The 24,180-nt window shown below is 36.1% G+C and overlaps 1 protein-coding gene across 1 annotated transcript in view; it reads right to left on the bottom strand.

Moving 5' to 3' along the window:
• The window catches only part of SHOC1 (shortage in chiasmata 1), a 56,021-nt gene that overhangs the window by 4,674 nt on the left and 27,167 nt on the right, over positions 1-24,180 (bottom strand). The window contains exons 13-25 of the mRNA XM_052775979.1: positions 22,441-22,566; positions 20,295-20,471; positions 17,522-17,629; positions 15,581-15,768; positions 10,585-10,657; positions 8,116-8,185; positions 7,335-7,519; positions 6,671-6,776; positions 4,810-4,921; positions 3,705-3,826; positions 2,666-2,759; positions 1,526-1,657; positions 14-163 (exon numbers count right to left, since the gene is read on the bottom strand). Of these exons, the coding sequence (XP_052631939.1) occupies positions 14-163; positions 1,526-1,657; positions 2,666-2,759; positions 3,705-3,826; positions 4,810-4,921; positions 6,671-6,776; positions 7,335-7,519; positions 8,116-8,185; positions 10,585-10,657; positions 15,581-15,768; positions 17,522-17,629; positions 20,295-20,471; positions 22,441-22,566 (1,643 nt within the window). The remainder of the gene's footprint in view (positions 1-13; positions 164-1,525; positions 1,658-2,665; positions 2,760-3,704; positions 3,827-4,809; positions 4,922-6,670; positions 6,777-7,334; positions 7,520-8,115; positions 8,186-10,584; positions 10,658-15,580; positions 15,769-17,521; positions 17,630-20,294; positions 20,472-22,440; positions 22,567-24,180) is intronic.

Here is a 24,180-nt window from a genome sequence, read left to right as displayed (position 1 = left end):
AATTTTGGCCAACCTTTAAAACTTTTTTTGGAACCTCTGGCAGAAGTTCCTGAAGTTGATCAAAGCTTGCAAGAAACAACCTGTTCAGCGAAGATCCCTTCTTCAACATAAACTGAGCAACCAGAGGGTTGATACATGGAAAAGTAAGCAGGCATTTCTCTGTCTGGAAATTGAAATTATTTTGTTAGATTGATATCTGACAAACTTTTTTCCCCTTTTTTTCTGTTTCTACAGAATGTCATCCCTATGAATAGGTCATACAGTATGCAGTCATAGAAACAGTCATAGAAACAGAGGTTTCAAACAGTGCACTTTTGTAGCCTAACGAAAACTTTTTTTTTTTTACTACAGATGTAACAGTGTATCATTTTTGCGAAAGAGTAAGTAAGTCCTGTGTAATAGTTTGACAAAAAGCAAGCACAGTCTAAAGATACTGCTATTCTAAAGGATGAAACCAATGAATCGTGTAAACTTGATTTGAAAACCCATTACCGGATTTACCGTTTATTCTCCATTTTGAAGAGAATTACCTAAGTCAAGATAAACTGACAGAGCTGGTTTTGTTTTGCAAAAGTTACGTTTGTTAACAGCAATGGGACAGGTGCCAAAAGCAGGAGTTTCTAGGGGGACGTTGAATGTCACACAGAGGGCAGCAAGTTGAGAGCTGTAGCATTTTAAGAATGTCAGCTTCTTCTTGACTTTCATAAAGCTCTGCCCTCAACAGATGCCAGGATCTAATACCTTAACAGAGACAAAATACAGTCAATGGGTCCCCTTGGTTTTTTACCAGTATCCTTAATCTCAAAATTGCAAAACCTATAATCCAATATCCTATGCTTGAAAGGCCATGCCAATACCTGCTTTAAAATGCTTCTGAATTTTGCAAAAGCCAAAAAGGATCTTGGCTTTACAAGAGTTCAAAGCTTCCACATAAAACGAACAAATCCATATGTTTAATCTGAAAACCGTAACATAAAAGTTAAAAAACATCGTATATTTGACTGTGATTGATGGACCTGTTCCAGCATATGTTGTAAATATCCAATACCAACTACTGCATGAAAAGTTAAACAAAGTTCTACTATCCTGTATTAAAGCAAGTCTGTAAGCAATGCCATTTTCAGTAATGGATCAGCACTGATGAATTTGGCTTCCTGCCCAAGTGAGCCATTGTATGTTTATCTTTTAAAATTTGGATACTTTTTTAAACTCTGTGCCTACAATTGTAGAACTGTACATATTGGTTGGCGGATGTGGAGGATAAACTTCTCTACTGGTTAATTGTGAAAGCATGGGGAAAGTCCAAGTTGCACCTAATTGTGCTGGCAAGGATGACGGAAACATTATATGTGTATGTGTATATATATGCATATACATAAAAATAGGCATGTATATATATATATATATAAAAAAATAATGCTTATTTTAATAATATATTTTAAGAGAACAACAAAAAAAGCCTAGAATTTTATGAGTCTGAGAAAAAGGAAGAAAACAGTGTAATTTAATGGAAAGATAAGCAAACCTCAGATGGCAAGACAGAAAGCCAGGATTTGTCCAACCACTCATGAGGATTGATATTAGATGCTGTGAAACTGTTGTCAGCAATCTGACGAATTACCAGTGCTGTCTCTTCAATCCCTGGCATAAGAACTACCTACAAGTGATACGTAACATTTTTGGTTAAAACTTATACTAGGGAATGTCTTAATTTTCTACAGAAGTTAAATGAGAAGTCTTAAAGGTGACCCTGAACACAACAGCTGGTAATGTGGAGTAATTAAACCTGATCCATGCTATCATGCGGAGGAACTCCAACCTCTGGCCACTAGTCTGGCCACAAATTACACTCCTTATTTATGCAAATCCTCTGTTTAACCTGTAGGTCTTCTATATGTGATCAAGTTTTTACCTTATAAAACAGGTAATTCTGACATGCCTGATACAGCTTAAGAAGATGTGTAACACTTTGAAGGTGTAAGTAATTTCCACATAACTACACTGCTGCGTACATGGAATGAAAAAACTTTTGTCCTCTCTTTAACCTTCATTTAAGCAGACAATTTTGAAACAAATTTTAATATGCAAATAAGTAAAAAATTGCCTAAAAAGACGTTCCTTCATGCAAAAGAAATAAGTTACAGACATAGACTTGGTAAACCAAATTAAACTTTTGTCCAATTTTTTAATGTTGATTATTCTAGATACTGGATTTTCTTATTCATAATGAAAAGAGTTGATTTACCTTGCCACATTAAAAAAAAAGCAAACTAGCCGACAGCAGAGAAAATTACACTTTCTTTTGTTCTACTACATTAGCAACATAATACTAATCTGAAACTTCAAATTAAGACATAAGCAGGATTAATACATCTTCTAATAATTTATAAAATTAAAGGTACAATCTCATTTTTTGACTCCTCATCATAAAAACACTACAGCTGCTATTTGCATCTGATTCAACTTGTACTGGATTTAACAGTCTTTTCACTGACTTCAGCAGTTAGATCTCTGACTTCAGCAGCACTGAATTAAGCTCTTCTCTCTTATTTTAGTAATATCAAGCTATTTTATGTTTTTGATGTAGAATGCATACTTGATTAAGCACTTTAGAAATATCATACAGTGAAGATTAAAACAGAAAGGTTGTTACCAAAAAAATTACCTTCACTTCAAAGTCTTCTGACTTCCGTGTAAGTTCAATTAGAGTGGCATAAATTAAGACAAGGTTAAGCAGAGTATCTCCCCTGAGACTGTACCTATAGAACAGTGCCATTGGACCATTAATATTTAATATGCACATGAAATAATTCCAAAACTTTTGTTCCATGTGTTAATAAATGTCTGTTTCATTTCCTGGAATTCAGAATGCTAGCACAGTTTGAGCATTAGAAAGGAGAACTAGGACACAGTAAGTGACTGAGTGCTGAAGGATGCACTGTGAGGAAGAAAATGGAGTCAACCCACAGCAAAGCAAGCCTGGCCTGAAGCAAAAGGACTGGATCAGGGTCAGTCACTAGAGAAAAATCATACAGAGAGGAAAGGTGGTGCATGGAAAATTTACCACTTGTTCATAGAAAAAAATCTTACAATAGTAATAAAGGAATGCTTATGAACTATATCAACAAAAGCTGTACTTCCATAGCAAAAGAACTGCTGATGGATTGGAAGAACACTTGAAGAATGTCTCCCTGTTGCAAATGATATACAGTGATGCTAACACAGTAATTCATAACTATGTATTTGTAGGGGTTAATTTACTTAAACAGGTGTAAGGAATAATTCCAGTGGTTAATATCCTTAGTCTTGTGAAATTTCTGGACCTGTTGATTTGAAATACACCTCACATTAGCATTACCTGCCTCAAATCCTGTTATTTTATAACAACCATTTCTTTATCTCTTGTGTAAGAGAAAAAAGATCCTAACACATAAAAACCATCTTCACTAACTTTTTTGGGGGTCTCCAGTAGTCACTGTTACTTCTACCATTCCACTGATTTTTTCAGTAGGAGCATGACAACACTGTAACTAAGGCAAAGTCAAAAGCACAGTAGAACAAATATTCATATTGTTCTAAGAGAAATGTGTTCCTACAGAGAAACTCAAAGAACAGAGAGTGTTAGCTTGTTCTAATAAGCAGCTTCCTTTAGTGGTAAGTTTATTTTAAAAATACCAAGGTAACAAAAGAATTTCATAACTTACTCTAAACTCAGTTTTTCTCTGGAATAGAAAACAATCCAACAGCATGTATATTGGAGCGATAATGCCATCAGCTTCGATAATACATTGTCACAGGATTTCTCATAATTCAGTTCTTCCATACTCTAACATAAGATTAATATAAAAAGTAAAAATGAAATAAATATATTACTATGGTTGTGACAAGCTTTTAAGATGCATCGTAGTATTATGTAGAAGTAAGATCAAGCATAAATACAGCTAAATAATGTAGGTATTAAAGACATATCTGGGAGTCAGGAAAATTAGGATTCCCAACTTTTATTTTGTTTGATCTTTAAAAAGTTGATTCACTGCTTCATACCTCTTTTTCCCTCCTGTAGAAAGGAAACACTGCTACTAACTTTTTAGGATGTTCTTAAGATTTTTGAGAACTTTAATAATGCAAAATACTGTTATAAACCTCTGAGGGACTTACTTAACCTATACAAATCATATCATCCCTACCCTGAATATGTAAAGTACAAGACTGCTAACTGCAATAGCATTTGCAGTAGCATGTAGGAATGTCTGTGCTTGCAATATTAATTGATAATTTGATTCTTTATCTATCTTCCAGTAGCAGTTCTCCTACCTATAAAGTCATCTGTCTTGCTGCATACCAGAATTTAAATATTACGCTATTGTCTAAACTACTACTTTTTATTAAAAGTAGGACAAATTATTCTCTAGACTAATTCAGATAAGTATCTGAAATGGGAGGAATTAACATGCACACTGGTAAGAGAATATAGTCACAGATATATTTAATTGGTTATTACAATATTCCTTTATACAACCCTATTTTCAAGTATGCATCCTTTAACTATATTTAATATGATCCAATTTCAGGTCAAATGTTACACTTCTGTGAATAAATGTAGGTACAGACATGAGAACATTTTAAAATAGTCAAACTGGCACAGATAGAATATTAGAGTTAATGAATTTGGAAATAATTCGTGTTGTGAAACAATGCATGAATTAAATATGACTACGAGGAGGAAAAGATACGTTAAAAATCTGCAGCTATGGCCTAGAAGTGACCCAATGCATAACAGAATTTGGAGATACTAGTTTCATTTTGTACCTGTAAAAAGATAGCAGTACATTCATCTATTGTTAACACAACATATCGATTTGTACTTCCAAAGAGCCTTAACGAGTAACTACTGCTTCTTTCAACAAAGGCAATGCTGTACCTGAAGAAGTAAAATTATTTTATTAAATCTCAGTTATGTAAAATAATAAGATTTTCTTAAAGGAAATGAATAACACACATCTCAATGCAATTTTTTAAATTACACGGTTTTTTCATACCTTGATCTTTCACAAATGCTCAAGTTCACTTTAGGACACATTCGAAGAATACACATCAATGAAGTAGTGACTTAATGAAATATAACTGGATTAATTCAATTATGTTGCTAACCACACTGAATATAACCTTGATAGCCTTTGAGCTTACAAAAAAAAGATGTAAAACAGATAAATCAAGAAAATATACTTAGATATTCCTTTCGAGTAATTAAATGTATATTGCATTTCTTTTCTTCCTTTCATGATTGTGCAGCATAGGGAAAGCAAACTGAGTGAAAACTCCCTGACTGCCATTGGCATGACCCTAAATTTTTCTGAGTGAACAAGAACAGCCAGCAGCACAGTCTCCTGTTACCAGCTGTGTTAGCAAAGACTCACTGAATGAATATCACATGCTTAGGGCTGTCGGGAGTCTTAGCTGACTAAGGGGGGAAGTTGAGAAGAGATGATTGTCACACTACTTGGCCTCATCTGTAGGAAACACAAGAGACCTAAACCTGAATCTGCCAGCAGTAAGTCCTCTAGAAACTTGTATGGACAGTGTATTCAGATATTAACAGAAAAGTGAACTATAAGCTTTTCTGAAACTATATAGCTCTTTGCACACCTATTTAATTACTTCATCAGTGCTAAAAGGAGCTAGTGAGAAAGTACCAAAAAACATTCCTGGCTGTTTACCTTATGGCCAGGCTGAACAGAGAATTCAAACAGGTGAGAGTTTAAAAGTACATGTCAAATTAAATGTTCAAATTTTAAATGTCAAACATACGATTTTTGGGTTTTTTTATTGAACTGTAATTAGACACAGCTCAAAAATGGCTTCACAGCTGACTCAATGATACAGCAAGGACCAAAACTGGCATGTCTCTTCAGCAACATGGTAAAATCAACCATCTGTATCTCTGGCACTATGGTTAAGAGATGCTGCTGCTCTGTCCCCTATTTCTTTCTTTTTTTTTCCTCCACATGATAAAAGGTACTTTTATCAGGTATTTATTATTGTGAAAACAAAATGCAAGGAAATTATGTCGAAGAAAATAATGCACATGTGCAATGATTTACAAACATGAAATTTTTTGTACAGGATAAAGAGTATTCAAAATTAAGTGAATATTAGATCTGAATTTTACCAATAAAGTAGTCTTGTTTTTAACTTAGCCTCTCCCAAAAGCTGTGATGCATCAGAAAATGAGACTGTTTCTCTGTTGTTGTTTTTTTAGCATAGCTCTGGTAGTTAAAAAACAAAAAATCTAAAGCAATTTTTATGAAGAATTAAATAAAAAGTCTTCCAAGCATCAAGAAGGACTAAAGCAAAAAATGTTTTGGGGTAACATTATGATTTTCAGGGAAAGTAGACAATTAAAAAAATTGTTTTGATTAAAAGTGCCAGTGCAAAATAAACAAATCATCCAATTCCATTCTGGTTGACATTTGTGTGAATCTATAGAATTAAGCTATCAACTTCAGCAGAAAAATTATCTTCTTGTCTCTTAAAATGCTAATAGTGTAATTGCAGTAATGTACCTGATAGCCAAGTAGATGGCTACTACATGATATAGTAGGACAAGATGTGTGTCCTGGAAAACTGAAAATAAATAGTCAATAAGATTAAATAGGTTACTTTCACTCACTTGGATTCCAAAAGCTGAAGAATATCTGGCATATTAAGAAGATCTTCAGTTGTCAGAAATACATATGGAATCTGTACCTCCAGAAGAAAGGAACCAGAGTGATTCCCTGAAACATTTTGTATACGTAAGATAATAGTTTCATAAGCAAAAAATTAAAGATACATTTAGGTATTTAAATAGACATATCTTTTTAAAATGCAGCTTTTATTCATCCCCATTAAAATGCTTCCATTATATGCTTTTTTTTTCCAAAATTAAACTCTTCTGAATCTCTTTGAAATTAAGCTTTAATTTATATTCCTTTAGATCTACACCAACATTCCCTTAGATGGATAGATACAGCTTGTAGTTTAGATCTACACCAACATTCCCTTAGATGGATGGATACAGCTTGTAGTAACTGTAAACAACCTGTGAACTTGGCACAAGTCTTTTATCAACCAACATTTACTACTACACCCTGGCCAAAACTAAGCTCACACCCTAAGAAAAACACCTTCCTATCTTGCTGTATAGATAAATCAGCCCTGTTTGCTGGTCTGCCTTCATAATTTATTACTCATTCTCTTCCACAGGCACATGAGTGTAACTTTTTAGGGAACAGAAAATGCTTTCCTTTCGTATGCCAGCCCAATTGTTTATTACAATTCTGGAGCGCACTTACTCATGTGTATTGTTTCAGGGAGGATGGTTTTAAAAGTCATGTAAGTAACGTTCAGATTTTTGCACATATTTTTCCAGCAAGAGTTTTCAGAATAATCGTATTCCATTACTAATGAGAAGTGTGTCCAAGGGAAGTCAGCTCCAATTTGCTGATTATGCACAATAGCACAGGAATATCTACTAAGGCTTAAAAAAACAACAAAATATTAATAAAATTAAGTTCAGGTAGAATTACCCTCAGAACAAAATAAACACAGTTTTACTTTGAAGAATTACCACTGTTTAAAGTCTGTTTACAAAAAGAGTATTTACCCTTCCTGAATTTAAAACTGTAACTTCTTTAAAAATTAATTTAAACATTAAAAGCTGTACTTCCTCCCCTCCAATTATCTACTTGAAGTATTCATATTTTCCTGTCATGTCATACTTTGTCATTATTTCTCTTATGCCCTTTCCCCTCCACCTTTTTCTAAAGCATGCAAAACAAACATGTTTTTCTACACATTTTTCTAAACAAGTTTTCCTAAAACATGTAAAACAAAATAAAAAGTTAAAAACATGCAATTGCGTGTTTTCTAGAAGTTCCTCTGAGCCTCACAACTAAGCATTTTACTAGAGTGTGGACAAAATTCACCCTTCTCAAAATGAAGCTGTAGATCCATATTCTGAACTTTTTACTCCAGACTGGAAAGTCCCATGGAAATGAACAAAAGTAACAAAAGTTTCATTGATATTAGTCCCGAGTAAAGACTTTGTTCTCAAAAATCAAGAATTTAACTTACTTGCTTATAATATCTTTATAACCTAAAATGGTTCCTTTTTTCTCAGAATCCAAATCCATAGCTTTTAAACCTGCATAAAAAGAATTAAAGACTTAATCAAACAAATGAGCCTCTGTGGGTATGAATAAATGCACAGCAGTAAGTAGCAAATGTGGAACAACACAGGACATTAAAATTTTATGTACTACATTGTCTGTCTTAGATTAAGTCCTGCACAATTTCAGTTTGTATTGCACTAGTGGGTATAATGATTTAGAAACTTCCATTTTTGAACCCAAGAAAGAAGTAATGTGAACAAGTTTCATGTCTCACAAACTCAGAACCCAATTACCTTAAAATAAAAAATCAAAGGCTAGTGCAAAAGGAAGCATCTTTGCCCCTTTATCATTTAAATTCCTTTACACTTCCTGTATACTTCAAGTTTTACAAGTATGACTGGAAGATGTAGCTAAAAAGGGATATTTGTATAACACAAATGCCTCTCTTCAAAAGTTTAGTTAGTTGGATTGACCTGTGTTTGCAACCAAGTCTTAAGATCTTAAAACAAATAAAATGCTTTTCATTAAATATTATTAGTAAAAGCATTGTGAACACGTCTCCTCCCTTTCAAAACATTCTAAAAGACAGGCTTTCTTCTTTTAAGAGCACAGGAAATTTAACTTTATTTTCAAAAGCAAAAGAACAATACAATACATGACACTGTTATAAGGTTCAAGCAAGAAGGAGCTACAAAAATGGGTTTTAAAAAGCAACATGAAAGGAATCAGTGGCTTGCTCTAAACATAAGTACAGGCTCAAACAGCAATCTTCCTGAAACATGTTTCTTTTACCAGCTGAATCTGTGATGTTGAACAAGCTTGTACAAAAATTACTCACAGGTAAAACGATAAATTCATGAAAGTGTTGTTTGTATCAGTGTGGGCCAGGGGTACTGGAAACAGTATTTTTTTTTCCTTGAGTTTAATAGATCGCTACAGCTTATGCTTACATATTTAGCAAATTAGCAAACAAGGTCAGGAACAGAGAGCTACAGGAAATTATGATCTGTACCTAACTACTTTTTTAAGGTTTTATGCTAGGGAGCTTAGTTAAGACTTCTAAATTCTAACTGCTCTTAATAAGCTTGCAAGGAAGAAAACTTGTGACCACCTAATGTAACGGAAAAGGACTTAACTGCAAGGTTCAAGCAAACGACTTGAACTTCACTTGCAGACTTAACTGCAAGGTTCAAGCAAACGACTTGAACTTCACTCACAGACTTAACTCAAGGTTCAAGCAAACAACTTATTTGAACTTCACTTACAGACTTAACATGCCACTATTGCAGGGTTTACAGATACAATGGAGGAATGCACTATTGCAATTTTTAAGGCAAGAGTAGTACATTAATAAAACCACAAGCAATTCACAGACAACCACAAATGCATTTACAAACTTAAAGCATAAACAATATTCACTTACCCCTCCAGGTAAGGGCTCTCAATCCCAGGGAAGTTACCTTGACCGGTGTCCCAATCAAGGGGGGGGGGAAGGGTTTCCTTTGCAAGCCAACTGTATAGTTAGAGAAATTACTCCCCCATTTCCAACCTGAATCTTAGAGTTTTTATCCCCTGACTTGTGGAATGGTGTGTATGACTATGAGTGGATTATCATATATGCCTAACTGGATTATGTATATCTGAGTGGAGTTTCCCCTTATCTTTCCTTCATTGGTCTGTGATTGTTTGAATACACAAGGTTGTCATTTGAAACTGAAGCTGAAACCCTCCAGGTTTTGGTTTTTTTTTTACCTTGCTTCCTCGGCAACTGAATAGTGGTTGGATTGAGACTCAGGGCATACTATTTGTTAAGGGATTTCAAGGCTCAGTTCAGGTTTTGGTTCTTTGAATGGTGCAGCCACTGCCCTGTTTACTTTAGGGTTTATCAGACAACCCAGGGCTAAGCTGTCTACACAGCTCCCCGTGAGTCGTCTCTGCAGAGACAGGGCCTCAAGGCAACCCAAGGCTGGGTCACTTTTGTAACCCCCCATGAGTCACCTGTGTGCACTAGACATGGTGAAACTTGTTTGTGAACTATGAGCTGGACAATTCACACACCACTGATCAGCTAAAAACAATGAGACAATCTGACCAAGACAACAGATGCAATTATAATTGGGCAATGGGCTGCCCACATCTCCTTAGTGTTCTGTTAAATAAATCTTTGACTTGACAGATGAACTATCATTCCCTTGCAGAACAGAAAACATCATACCAGAACTCTTAATCACGGGAAAATAAAATTACAAGAAAGAAAAAAGGCTGATGGAAGAGCAAGGAAACAGAAAACAGTGAGAAAAGTGTATAGAAAGGTACCTGATGAGGAAGAGAGAGAGAAACACCTGCAATAACCATACAAACAGGAATGCAGCGAAGCACAGAATAACAGCCACTTTTTCTTTCAAAAATACACATAAAAATAAATATTTACCTTCTACTCCAGATAAAGTGTGAATGAGGGCAGTTTTTTCTCTCTCAGAGTCCATCCTTATTATGACTAGTATCTGGAAGAAAGGTAAAAGAAGCTCTAGTACTGTAAAAAATTTGCTCTTTCAGCCTGCATACATCTTTCTTTCTCCTTTGCACAGAAAACACAAGATTGACTAAGTAGGTGGCAAAAATGGAAACCTTGGAGTTTTCCAGAATGACAATCATAGAATCATAAAACATCTCAAGTTGGAAGGGACCCATAAGGATCATTGAGTCCAACTCCCTGCTCCTCGCAGGACTACCTAAAACTAAGCCATATGACTAAGAGCGTTGTCCAGATGCTCCTTAAACTCTGACAGGCTTTGTGCCGTGACCGCTTCCCTGGGGAGCCTGTTCCAGTGACCGACCACCCTCTCAGTGAAGAACATTTTCTTAATGTCCAATCTGAACTTCCCCTGATGCAGCTTCATTCCCTTTCCTCATGTCCTATCGCTGGTCACCAGAGAGAGGAGATCAGCACCTCCCCCTCTGCTGCCCCCCTTGAAGAAGTTGTAGACTGCGATAAGGTCACCCCTCAGCCTTCTCTTCTCTGAACAAACCAAGTGACCTCAGCCGCTCCTTGTTCTTGCCCTCAAGGCCTTTCACCATCTTGGTCGTCCTCCTCTGGACACACTCTTAATAGTTTGATGTCCTTCTTATATTGAGGTGCCCAACACCGCACACAGTCCTCGATGTGGGGCCGCACCAGTGCAGTGTAGAGTGGGACAATCACCCTCTTTGACCGGCCAGCTATGCTGCGCTTGATACACTCCGGGACACAGTTGGCCCTTTTGGCTGCCAGGGCACACTGTTGACTCGTATTCAACCTGCCATCAACCCAACCCCCCCGATCTCTTTCTGCAGGGCTGCTTTCCAGCCTCTCATCCCCCAATTTGTATGTATAACCAGGATTGCCCCAACCCAGGTGGAGAATCCAGCACTTGCTCTTGTTAAATTTCATACGGTTGGTGATTGCCCAGCTCTCTAGTCAATCCTGATCTTTCTGTAGGGTCTTTCTACCCTTGAGGGAGTCCACAGCTCCTCCTAATTAAGTATCATTGGCAAACTCACTTAATGTACATTCAACTCCTGAGTCTAGATCATTTTTAAAAACATTAAAGAGCACTGGTCCTAAAATTGAGCCCTGGGGAACCCTGCTGGTGACTGGCCTCCAGCCTGATGTAACCCCATTTAGCACAATTCTTTGAGCCCAACCCGTCAGCCAATTGCTCACCCAACATATTATGGACTTGTCCAGCTGTGTGCTGGTCACTTTGTCCAGAAGAATACTGTGAGAGACTGTGTCAAAGCTTTGCTAAAATTCAAAACCACCACATCTACTGGCTTCCCTTGGTCACCTAGATGGGTGACCTTGTGATAAAAGGAAAATAAGTTGGCTAAGCAGGATGTTCCCCTTGTGAACCCACACTGGCTATGACAAATGACTGCATTGTCTCTCAGGTGTTTTTCAGTAACTCCCAGAATAACCTTCTCCATAATTTTACCAAGCACTGAAGTGAGACTGACAGGCCTGTAATTACAAGGGTCTTCTTTCTTGCCCTTCTTGAAAATTGGGACATTTGCCAGCCTCTAGTTGACTGGGACCTCTCCAGAGTCCTAAGACTTTTCAAAAATAATGGAGAGAGGTCCCATGATGACATTGGCCAGCTCTTTCAGTACTCTGGGATGAATCCCATCAGGCCCTATAGATTTATGTGCACCCAGCTGGAGCAGCAAGGCTCGAGCAAGCTCAGGGTTGGCTGGGAGTTTATCATCCCCCTCGTCATGGTCTTCCAGCACAGGGCTCCAGGGGTCCCAGGGCTCATCATCAGTGTTGAAGATAGAGGTAAAGAAGGCATGAAATGTCTCTGCCTTATCTACTTCCCTATTTGTGAGGTGACCGACCTCATCAAGCAACGGGCCAATGTTATCTCTGATTCTCCTTTTGCTGTTAACATATTTAAAAAGCCCTTTTTGTTGTCCTTCACAGTGCTGGCCAGCTTGAACTCAAATTGAGCTTTGGCTGCACGAATTTTCTCCCTGCAGTGGCAAAAAGCATCTCTGTAGTCTTCCCCTATCGCCTGTCCTTGTTTCCAATGTCTGTACACTTTCCTCTTCCACCTAGAAAGTTCTACAAGAAGATCCCTGCTCAGCAAAGCTGGCCTTCTGCCCTACTTGCTTTACTTCCCATACTTTGGAATTGCCTGCTTCTGCACTCATAAGAGATGACTCTTAAAAAGTGACTAGCATTCATGGACCCCAATACCTTCAAAAGCAGATTCCCAGAGGACCTTACTAACCAGCTCCTCCAGCAGCCCGAAGTCTGCTCTCCCCATATCCAGGGTCAAAGTTTTGCTGGCATTTTTTCTCCTATCACCAACACTTTGAAACTCAGGTGTATGTGTGCATTATCACAAGAGTTGGAGAAATATTACAGAAGGCATCAGTATTGGAATTCAGTTTTATGAACAAAGCTGTTCTAGAAGAAATCTTAAACTGGAATATTTGATTCAAAGTAAAGATGCTGTTTAAAGTTATTATCTAAAGACATTATACCATATTATTACTGTTGCACTACACAGATTATTACTGTCACGTTAGAGGCATTATCCCTATGGAGGTAAAACTTAAACTGAAGATATCCAGAGTTCAGCCTGCAAGATGGTGATGTACTGGAGGGAGGTGCTAGCTGTACCACTGAACTAATTAGAAAGATTTTCCAGACCATAGATGGAGCACACTGAAGTGTTCCTGCCAGAGATCGCTTATCTCTGAGATTCATTAAATACTGCTTAAGATGAAAACTTTGAAAAGGATTAGAATCTACCAAACTGACATAGTTTTAAAAAGAATTACTACCAGAGAAGCTGTTTACCTTGTCCACCATTTCAACTGATACAAACTGAACTTCTGCTATGTAATCAGAGTATGTGAAGAATATGTACGTACATACAGGATTTACACCGTACTTTCAGACAGGATGACCTCTGAACCTTTATGCTATTGTATAGACACTTTTCGTGGTGCACACAAGGTAAGATTTTTAAGGAGGCACATGGCATTGTCTAACTCTTAAGACTTACAGATGCAAGATAATTATATATGTAAATATTGATAGTGTGTTAGATCTTGTCCAAAAAGAACTTCTGGGTATTGGTCAGCCTGACAAACTTAAGGCAGATTTCCATTTCCTTATGTTGGTGCACAGAACAGCCACCTGACAACCCACTGGCTCCTTTCAAAATAGTTTTGGACAACAACTGCATTTTAAAATGCAGACCTGCTTTTCCACACGATACAACAGTGTACTCATTACATGTTGTTGTGAGGTACATGACATTTTTAGTCGTGTTCTATCTAATCATGAGTACAAAAGATAATGAAACAAAGAGTAAAGTTCAGTTATTCTATTCCATTAGCAACTCATTGCTTACAAAGGAAATATCCCATTATAATCCTGCATCAAGAAAAAATTTGGCTAATAAAAGGATAACCAGATAATCATATTTCACATCATATTAACTGATGCTGATGTGATGTGATAGAACAGGAAATGGCTTATTCAATACAACTTTCACTTCTTATTAAAACTGGTATACTCCTGCCTATTCTGGCTCACTGAAACCTATCCTGAATGTTAGGGAACAGTAAACAATCTTATAATTGTGAATAAAATCATATATATTCTTACATTGCATGGGTATGTGTGCATGACCTTAAGTTTAGGTCAAGCAAGTAAGTCAAAACTTAGGAGAGTTACAGTTAAAAATTTTTAAAATCATATATAGGGAAGTTCAGAACAAAAGCAAAATTGTCACTGAGCTGACATTAAAATGACAAAGTTGTCATATGTGTCCTAGTACAGCATAATCCTGGTATCACAAAGCAAACTGTGTTACTCTTAAGAAGAAGAAAATGATGCTGAAATCAGCTTAGAGGGTCTATTGAAGGACAGACACCAAGACAATTAACACCATTTTGTTTTGGTTGCTTCATTTCCATTTTAAATTCTAAAAGGGTGTACGATAAACTATTATATTTTTCTTCTCAGGAAAATTTAATTCAAAGATGTTCAGAGCTCTTAGTGCAACTCTTAAGAGAAACAAAAGAAGAAGAAAGCTCCAGGAAGTGAAGTATGGAAAGAAGTTAAAATAAATGAAAGTAAGCTTGAAGATTCATCTTTTTTTGGCTGTGTGTTCAGCAGCATAAATTCTATTTCAAACAGTCAGGACACTTAAAAAATTATATATTCTATTCCTTCTGTTTCATTATGTGATAAGTATTTGGTAAATAAATATTCTACAAAGGAAAATGGTGGTTTGCACTGCATGGTATCACCCAAAATATTCACATATCCAGAAAAAAAAATATCTTTGGTTAACTTGAATGTCCTCCACAACCCTATCCTCCATGCTGTAACTATCACTTCCAGATATTTGCTTCTTATATAATTATAATGCCAGGAGATTGGCCTGATCCATGGCTTAAGCAGAGGTCGTCTATGGATAACAATACCCATACACTCCATGGTGTGTGCGCTCTGAGCCACACCTGTACAAGTACACAATCCTGACTTGCGCTATGATCCTCTTTGCACCAGAAGATTGAGGCCTTCAAATAAAAGGTTATAATATAATTTTCAGTAAGTGATGTGATACAATATACTTACCAGGGAAACAAAACCACCTGCAACAAGATGAAGCCCTGGCAATGTTAAAACTCATATGCATGTCATTTCAGTCATGCAACAAGGGGAGATTTCATCAAACAGAAACCTGCACTGCTCCTGATAGAGGTCTTAAACTGTATGTTACCCTTATGTAACAGATACTGTGAGTTGGAAAGGTAATTATAAGACTTTCTTCCATAAATCAACCCTTGTTGAAAGATGGTTTTATAATTATTCACATAGTTTGGAGCAGTTTTGTCTGCTTAGAGAAATTGTTTACATTGTTAACCTTAACACTGTGTTTCTCTCCACAACTTTGCATCCAATTTAACATTTGACACTGAAGCTCTGTTATTTTTGGATTTGTTTCATGCTTTTTCTGGCTGCTGTACTGTACAATCTTCAGCTGCCTCCATATATTATTCAAACAGGATTCCAAGATGTTTTTATAGATATCCTTTGCCTCGGACAAATAACCTGTTAACATAGCAACAACAGAAGTAATTGCAGTGACAAAAAATAATTGCCAAGGTTTGTGTTTAATCTACACAGAAATTTAAAATTTATGTGAAGGTATCTTGCACAAAAAAGATGAAAATTTAATGGCTCACCAGTATGGAAGGATACTATTACTACTTATCAGGTACATAAGTGGCCTTTATAAAACTGCTATACCTCCTGTAGTATCTGCTACATGACTCCAGCTAGAATTATAGAACTTTGCATTCTATAGCTGCAAATACCAGCCAGCAGCACTGTTTTATTTAACTAGTCTATATAGTTTATACTAAATAACAACTTTATTTGTATTCCCACTGTCCAAAGCTTTACTTGTCCTGTGTTTTCACCACTCTTCATATTATCACAACTATTTCTCAACTATGATGCCTTTTGTATGTAACATGAACAATGCCGGGGTTATTTGAAAAGGTATAAAGAAAAAATACATCTAAGATAACTATGTGATGAATCACACAGCACAGCACAACATCACAACAATAGTGAAGACTACAGGGCCTACTTAGTATCTGGCTCAATTTTCTAAGTTTTTTTCAGATCTTTTTTCTTGTGCAGTTTCCTTTGTGAGGTGTTGCGGGATCTGGAAGGACAGGTGCTGTGTAATTCTGAAATACCATCTAGGAGTGCTTCTGCCACAATAGAACAGAGGAGGAAGAACTCCTCATTTGTCTCCCTCCCATCCTCGTACATTGTTTATAGTAATTGTAGAAAATAATTCTACTTAGGATTCTACTTATATATTCATTCTGTATTTTTCTTCCTATTCTTTTATTGCTAGAAATATTTAAGCAAATACAAATAACTTCTTTTCCCCATAGTTCAGTTTATGGCAGACGTTTTCCATTTTACATCAATTTTAAGGAAACACCCTCCATCAAGGGATAATTCAGAGTGACTGAAGTTAGGTGCTCTGAACCACCTTATCTCCTATAAAGACAGAGGGAGTCTGACTTTCCCAGAGCATTCATAAAAGCTGACTTCAGCTCCTTATGAATCTATTCCAATAGATCTATCTGAAAATTCACAACACACAACTATGGGAACTTGACAAGCACAGCATTGCCATTTCAGGCATAAAATTGGGTTACAACGAATTTTCATATTCTAAATCTGAATAGCATAAGACCAGAAAAGCTCTAAAAAAGCTTCTATGTGAGTCCAGTGCTAAGAATTGGACTGTAACTTCAAATTCCTTGCCTCATGATATGTTAGATAATATTTTAGATTTTGCTTAAAATGCCCTCAGTTTTAGGTACCCCATTTCCAAGGAGCCTAAGAATATTTTTAGGTGGAAGTGTTCCACACTCACAGAAGGTGGACTGTGAACAGCAAAGGACCTGCCATTTTTTCATGTTTCTCAGCTTCCACACAGAGATTCCAACGAAAATTTGTCATTCTGAGATACAAGACAACACATTATATACGTGGAAGTTGGTATGAATGTTTCTCAGGCAAGTCCATGTAATAATATGAACAGTGGTGTATTAGTCATGAACTGAGCACATACACTACCAAAGTACAATCCACAGTGAATTCATTTGTAATGATGGAACAGAAATAAGGAAGCAAAGAGGGTTGAATATCATATTGAAGCTATGCTGGAGGTATACCGATGGCAAAGAATCACAGCCTATAAACATGAAAGACAGACTGCAGAATACACACAAAGCACTGGGTTTCTGGGTATCATTATTTACTACTAAAAACAAACCTAGTGCTGTGTCCAAGCCACATGTTAATAGAAGATCTCGAACTGTCACCAGCAGGTGCACCAGAGCAGCATGTCTGAACAGCATGTTCTCCTTCTCATCTATTTTACCTTTACAAATACAAGACACAGGTGTGGTCTGTATAAAATTTCAGAAATCACGCTATACATATGTAGTCAATTTAAAAGATCCTGGTATCTCAGAATTTTCATTAAACACACTTAAACAGACATAGTCTTGAAAGGTCAGATCTGGTGGCAAATACTTTATGATATAGCATGACTTTTCCCATGTCACCTGACCCAGAGCAAGTGTCACACAGGGAAGTGTTTTTGAAAGGTGTGTAGGGATAGGTGGTGCTTGTGGGAGGAGGGTGTAACAGTTCCCCTAGGTGTGCCATTAAACCCACACTGCCTTACTGATTTTAGTAGGGCAATCTTTAAATATACATGGAAACTGATAAATTTCCCATCTTTCGGGCCACCATAGAAGCTCAGCTGTTCACATTACTATTTCCTCATATGACTAGTCAAATCACTAAATTTTTCAAACGCCCTGTAACTCCATCTAACCCATTTTCCAAACATTTCAGAACTCTTTCTAAGAAATCAAAATGGCAGATTATCCACTAATCAATAAGCAACTTTAAAGCAGTGATAACCTCAAATTGAGCTTTTCACAGAACTTTTTCAACAAATTTTAGACTATAAAAGCCACATTCTTTATGGCAAATGATTTGGACGCAGCTAGTCTTCACACATACCGTAAGAAAAATTCCTATTGTCTTCCAATACTTATCCATGTAGAGTCTTAACTTCTGATATTACCTTCCCCTACCTAATAAGTCTCTCCTGATGAGAATCTTAACCTTCTTTGAGAAGGTAAATCTGGAGGACACCTGCTTCTTCTTGGACCCACAGAGTAATTAAAAAGGTTTATAGGCTACTTATTCTGCATTATGTACCCATTTTGAATAAATCTTCAAGGACTTGACTGAACAGAACTGAACAGTAGAGTGGAATGAGATTGGATATTGTGAAACTATTTAAAACCAGCAAGGCAATAGAAGAGTGAAGTAAGTTACCAGGGAGGTTTTGGAATCTCCTATAGAGTTAGAGAAATATTAATTAGGAATGGATTGGATATGTTACAGTCTTCTCCATTTCTATGGACCTTCCAGCCAGAGAATTCTTATCTCCTTCTGCTTCTTTAGTTGGGGACAAAATGCAAGACCTCCCTTGCAGTTTTCTGCGTCTTCAGTGCAGACAACAGTAGGTAAACCAACCTGACTTCTTTTGGTATTTTAAACCAAGAGCAAAAAGTTTTTACTGCTTTCCTTGAGCTGTAGTCCAAAGACCGACCTTTTTCATTGGTCAATTTTGTGTTCAACAGCAGTTGTTTTTGTATAACACGGGATGGGTAAATGCTATCCATTCCTCAGAAAACACTTGCCCTCGAAAGGAAGGTCCAATAGATGACCATTTGCCTCATCAGTACTTCAGCCACGAAACATTTTCATTGATTTCACTGCTGTAATTTTAGCAATTGGTAATATACTGCACAGCTAATCCACAAGCGGAGAGGGCCCTGAAGCTTGAATAAGCACGCCACTCAGCCCAGCTCCTACTTTAGGCTATCTTTGTATAGCATGTAAACTGCATTTGAAAGGATATAAGTTTTCTTAAATTAAACTTGAATTAAAATGCAGACTCTTACATATTTTTTCCTTGATCTTGAGAAGCAGTACTAGTTCTCTGTATACTTTTCTCAGCAATGTTTTTCTTTCTGTTATTCACTCATACAGATATCGATACTGCGTTTCTCCCTCATGTCTGTGAAGATGGTGTTTGCTTTTTTTGTAGGCTCCCTCAAATTAAGAGAACCCTGCTGCCGACAATTTTAACATGGTAATTCTATAGATCGCAGGCTGTCATTCTGCAGAGACCACTAATTTTTTTTTTTGTTTGCCTTCTTTCTCATTTGCAATTTCATTATCATTAGTTTTACTTTGAGAAAATACATTCAGCACAGAAAGCAATAAAGTTGAGATAGCTCAAGTTTATCACATAACTTGTAACATAATATAAAAACTTGGCAGTAGCAGACAGCCTGCTATGTCATCCTTACAATTAGTTCTCAACTATGAGCAGTACAACTCAAAAAATAATTCAAAATACCCAATGTCTTTCTAAATCTTCCTCAAACACAGTTTGTATTTTGCTGTGAGGTTTTCCTGACCCTCTCTTTATCTATAGCCAAAAATCTTCGTAAGGGGTCACTGATTTTGCTGGCTTTTGGTTTCATTTTTCTGGTTTTATAGGGTTTTCACGTGCCACGTAGGCAAGAAATGAAGTCAGAAAGAAACCAAATTAATATGGATTTTTTTCCTCCTTATTTCTAACATAGGCTTAGCATTTTGCATCATGCAGGTGTGACAAACAATAGCTGCTAAAAGGAAAGAAACAACAAAAACATAAAAATAATTTAAACATTGTTTGATCTAGAAGCAACATTTCTGAAGCATGTCTAAAATATTTTAAAATTATATTCAGTTAGAATACTTTTTGTATTACAATATTCAGGTTAATAAACGTAATGCAGAAGAACTGGGAGATATTATTTTGGAAATAAAAGAGGAAATAAATTACTGCAACTCTACAAGATAAACAGCCAAAAGCTTTATCATTAATTTATCAAACATCTTGAACTTTGTGTCACCAATTAAACCTGTATTAGTATTAAAGAAGAAAAAAACATTTTTTAAAAAAGATGTACCTTCTTTAAAAACATCACTTATCACTTTCTCTTGCTGTTTTAAGAAAAACCTTGTATGATCACGTTTAACGCTGTCAAAGCTCCAGTTTACAGAAGCAAGTACACCCAGATCTGTCAAATCTTTTAGAACAGGAGTGGCTGCTTCTTCCAAGAGGCAGTATGCCTGGCATTGGCTTTCTGGATTGCACGATAAACAAAACATAGTAATAAAGTTTGGTTTCATATACTACTACTGCTCAAGAATATTGAAAAGACCTAGTAAAACACAAACAACACTGACTTCTTCATGAAAGCTTTAACATTAATAGAAAAACAGTTGCTCGCCCGGGAGCCTCCTGGGTGGTAGAATTAAGCTGATCCTCACAGCAGGCAACCATGTTGTTCCATGCATTTCATATAGTGATCAAACTCCATGATGAAAAGTTAGGATTTTCTACTCCTGTGATTCCCACTAAGATTGCACTATTATTCCATTGTTCTACAGCCTTCTTCTACTTTGTAGTCTAAACTTAGACTTAGTCCCTTTATGTCCACCTGTTACTATAACTTCAACTTAAACAGCCTTTCTCCTTCCCTCATATTTAACTTCTACTATCTTTGTCTAGCATGGCTAAACAAGCCAATCTGTTAGTCTCTTTGTGCTTTCATACCAACAGTTCTTAATTGCTTCTGGGTGGCTGTTTCACAATTCTTTCCAAATTACAACTGAATTTCTTGCTATTAGCATCCATGAGAGCTGTCAATTGCTGAATGAATTGAAAGGGATGTCCTTTTCCTCAGGTAAGAAGGTGAAACTCTTCCATACCCATTTTTTAAAATTATAGTTGAGTTGATCATATCAACATGATCAGAACTGTGTGATTCTTCATTTTCAAAGATTTACTTTTCAAAAATATTTTCAACTGATCTGTACAAATTATTTGACTAGCAGCTGACAACTTCACTTGGTCAATGCACTACTTCATAAGAGTAATTAATAACTTCAAAATTTTATGCATTCTAGAAATAGTTATATTACTATGTCCAGTTTTTCAGCCTGTATGGAAATAAGTCTGATACTACAATATTTTGGATGCCCCTTGTATAATTTCATATGGGCATTCCTGTATTAATGTATCATTTTCTTTCTAAGGTGTATTTCTAATCATGCATCTTCAATGTTCCACTATTAAGTAAAATGCTTGCGTGAATCTTTCTAATCTCTGTTTTGGCTATAGCTTCATTTTGAGAAAGATTCCTTTCCTTCATGTGCAAGACCATCATGGTGAAACACACTTTATTTCAAGGACAATAGCAGTACATTCAGTCCCAACAAACACTACCTTTGCAAAATGCTAATTTTTATTGACTGCAGAAAAGCTTTAAATTTTTTTCCAGTTGCATTAAAGGAGTCTTACTTCAAAATTTATTTAAAAAAAATTAAAAAATAAGCTTATAGCTGTTATGTGATTCTCATCTCAGATGGGAACAGATGAAAATAACTGCTCTGCTCTTTCACTGGTCCCATTAAGCACATGGTTGGAGTGAATGCATTTCCATAGAAACCCAAACTAATCTGTTTTAGACCTACAGCTTTCTAGCACTGAGTGTGCTTGATTTGAGGCTGTAAAATATCTTGGATAAATATCTTCTAGGTTCTTCTCCACCATTTCTACTGCATAACAAAATTGTTGTCAGTGCATGTTCTTTGATACAGTGTGTTGAAAAGTACAACAGCAAGAGTTCACAGGGTAAGACTCAATCATGTATGAAAGAATACATGTGTGAATGACATTTCCTACCAAAATGACTGCCAATCCCTTCTGCCCCCAATTCTCTCATTTACTCTGTCAGAGAAAAAAATGCAGAATAATAATTTGAGGGTACTGATTGGCATGAAGAGATTCCATGTCTGCTGATTTAGGTCAGACATAACTCAAAGTCTGTACTTTTTAGTTTGCATGCAATTGGCTTTAGTCTTAAAACAGAATTCCATGGCCTGCTCTCACACCTGTGTCAAAATAAATATCCATCTATTTGGAATATTTTCAGTCACAAGGAGGAGAGACTAAGCCTAATAATTTCCATATTTGTCTAAGTAGTACTATTTAATATAAAATTATATTGCAAAGTTATATATAATAAAGTGTATGCAAAAATAGTATACCTGATGCTTGAATATTGACTGTGACACTGTCCTCACTCTCTTGTTCTTTTTCCTTTTTTCTCACAGTCTCACAAACAGAACTGTCCTCTTTGTGAACATGCATATGCTGTTCTTCATGTTGTAGAACTAAATTATTAAACCATGAGTGAACATTTAGATACAAACATCACAAAACCAGATCAATGAATAAGAAAACTGTTCTGTAAATGACTCTACATGCAGAAATATTTTCAAATTAAGTAGCTTCTATGACACATACATTTTCCTTTCATGAACTTCTTGATTGTTTTCATGGGCTCATATAGTATGGAAAAACCATTGAGACACAGAGAGAGAGATGAGGTCCTTCACAGCCCAAGAAGTCAGGCATTACCAGGTTCCTCTTCCTTAGGGCAGAAATACAGAGCTGGGAAAATTAAGGAGGTACTATAGCTCTGTAATATAGCACCATAGGAAAGCTCATATGCCTTTATATGGAGAAAAAACATGTATGAGAGGAAAGATGCTGTTGACTATATGGAGCTCAAACTATGAAAAATATCTCAGTGAGTGTGAGTAGAAAAGGCTCGGTACTGTCAGTGACCCAGAAAGGACATGGAAACTGCAAATGGCAGAAAAAAAAAAAAAGAAAAATTTCTTATTGAAAATAACTTTTTATCTTGTCTTATAGCTATCTTTTGCAAATTCTTAGTATGTCCAACTCTCCTACCCTTCTTCTTTATAAATGCCGATGCATGATCTACAGCTTCTGCCCACAAAGCTTCCTTTGGCAGCTCTACCTCTTTATTTCTGAGAGGGGTTCTGGCTGAATAGGCGTCTCCTAAATATTGCTGATTTTTTTTTAGTTATGAATGTCAGTTTCCTCAGAAAGCAAACTGATCATACAGAGACAGAAAGAAAAGAAAAAACAGGTTTTTTTCCTAGTTAAGTTAAAAAAACCTTCCTGATTTTGAAAAGCTATAACTGGGTTCAAAATTGGATCAATGAACTGTTTATACCACTTCCCTCCTCTGTATTTTCTGAACTAAATATTATACACAATGACATCTTTAAAAAATAAGCCAAACAACAAAGACAATAGAGAAAGATTCCTACAAGCAGTGCTGGCATTTCTTATTTTCAGTTAAATTTAGAATGACCTATATGGTTCAGTGGGTTCTTTATGTATCAGACAAAACTGATCTGCAGCATGGGGGTCTACCTGTAAACATATTCAAAACTGCATTTACCTTACTTAAACCTCCACAAGCCTACTCTTAAATGTAGCATAGCTTGTCTTTCAATACATTTGGATTTCTTATTAGGAACTGCAGTTTTAGTCAGAGTTCACTAGATGGTGGCATAAAACTTCAGTTCAGGTACCTTGAGCTACTTCTAAAATTGGGCTTGTTGCTCTCTGAGGCCGTGGAAGGGTTTTATGCATGCATATCTACCAGTGTCAGTAACAGATGAATTTTACCAAGAAATAATTTCTTCCACAAGATTACATAAGCTTGCAATTAAATAAATATCCCAATTCTTTTCTATAGGAATTATTGCTGAAAGCTTTTATGTAACAATTTTAACCCCTTTTTTCTTTTTGTGCTGGGAGATACGACTGAAACACAGATAAAAGTTATTGTCAAAATTCTGCCATACAAGCCCAAAAAATAACAAATATTCTTTTTTAATACAACTTTATCCTGAAAAGTGAATCTGGAAATATGTCTCCTGATATTTTGTGTCACAAATATTTCTTTT

The sequence above is a fragment of the Harpia harpyja genome, chromosome Z (assembly GCF_026419915.1).
Source record: "Harpia harpyja isolate bHarHar1 chromosome Z, bHarHar1 primary haplotype, whole genome shotgun sequence".
In the NCBI taxonomy this organism is placed as follows: domain Eukaryota; kingdom Metazoa; phylum Chordata; class Aves; order Accipitriformes; family Accipitridae; genus Harpia; species Harpia harpyja.
This window is presented reverse-complemented; position numbering and strand designations above follow the sequence as displayed.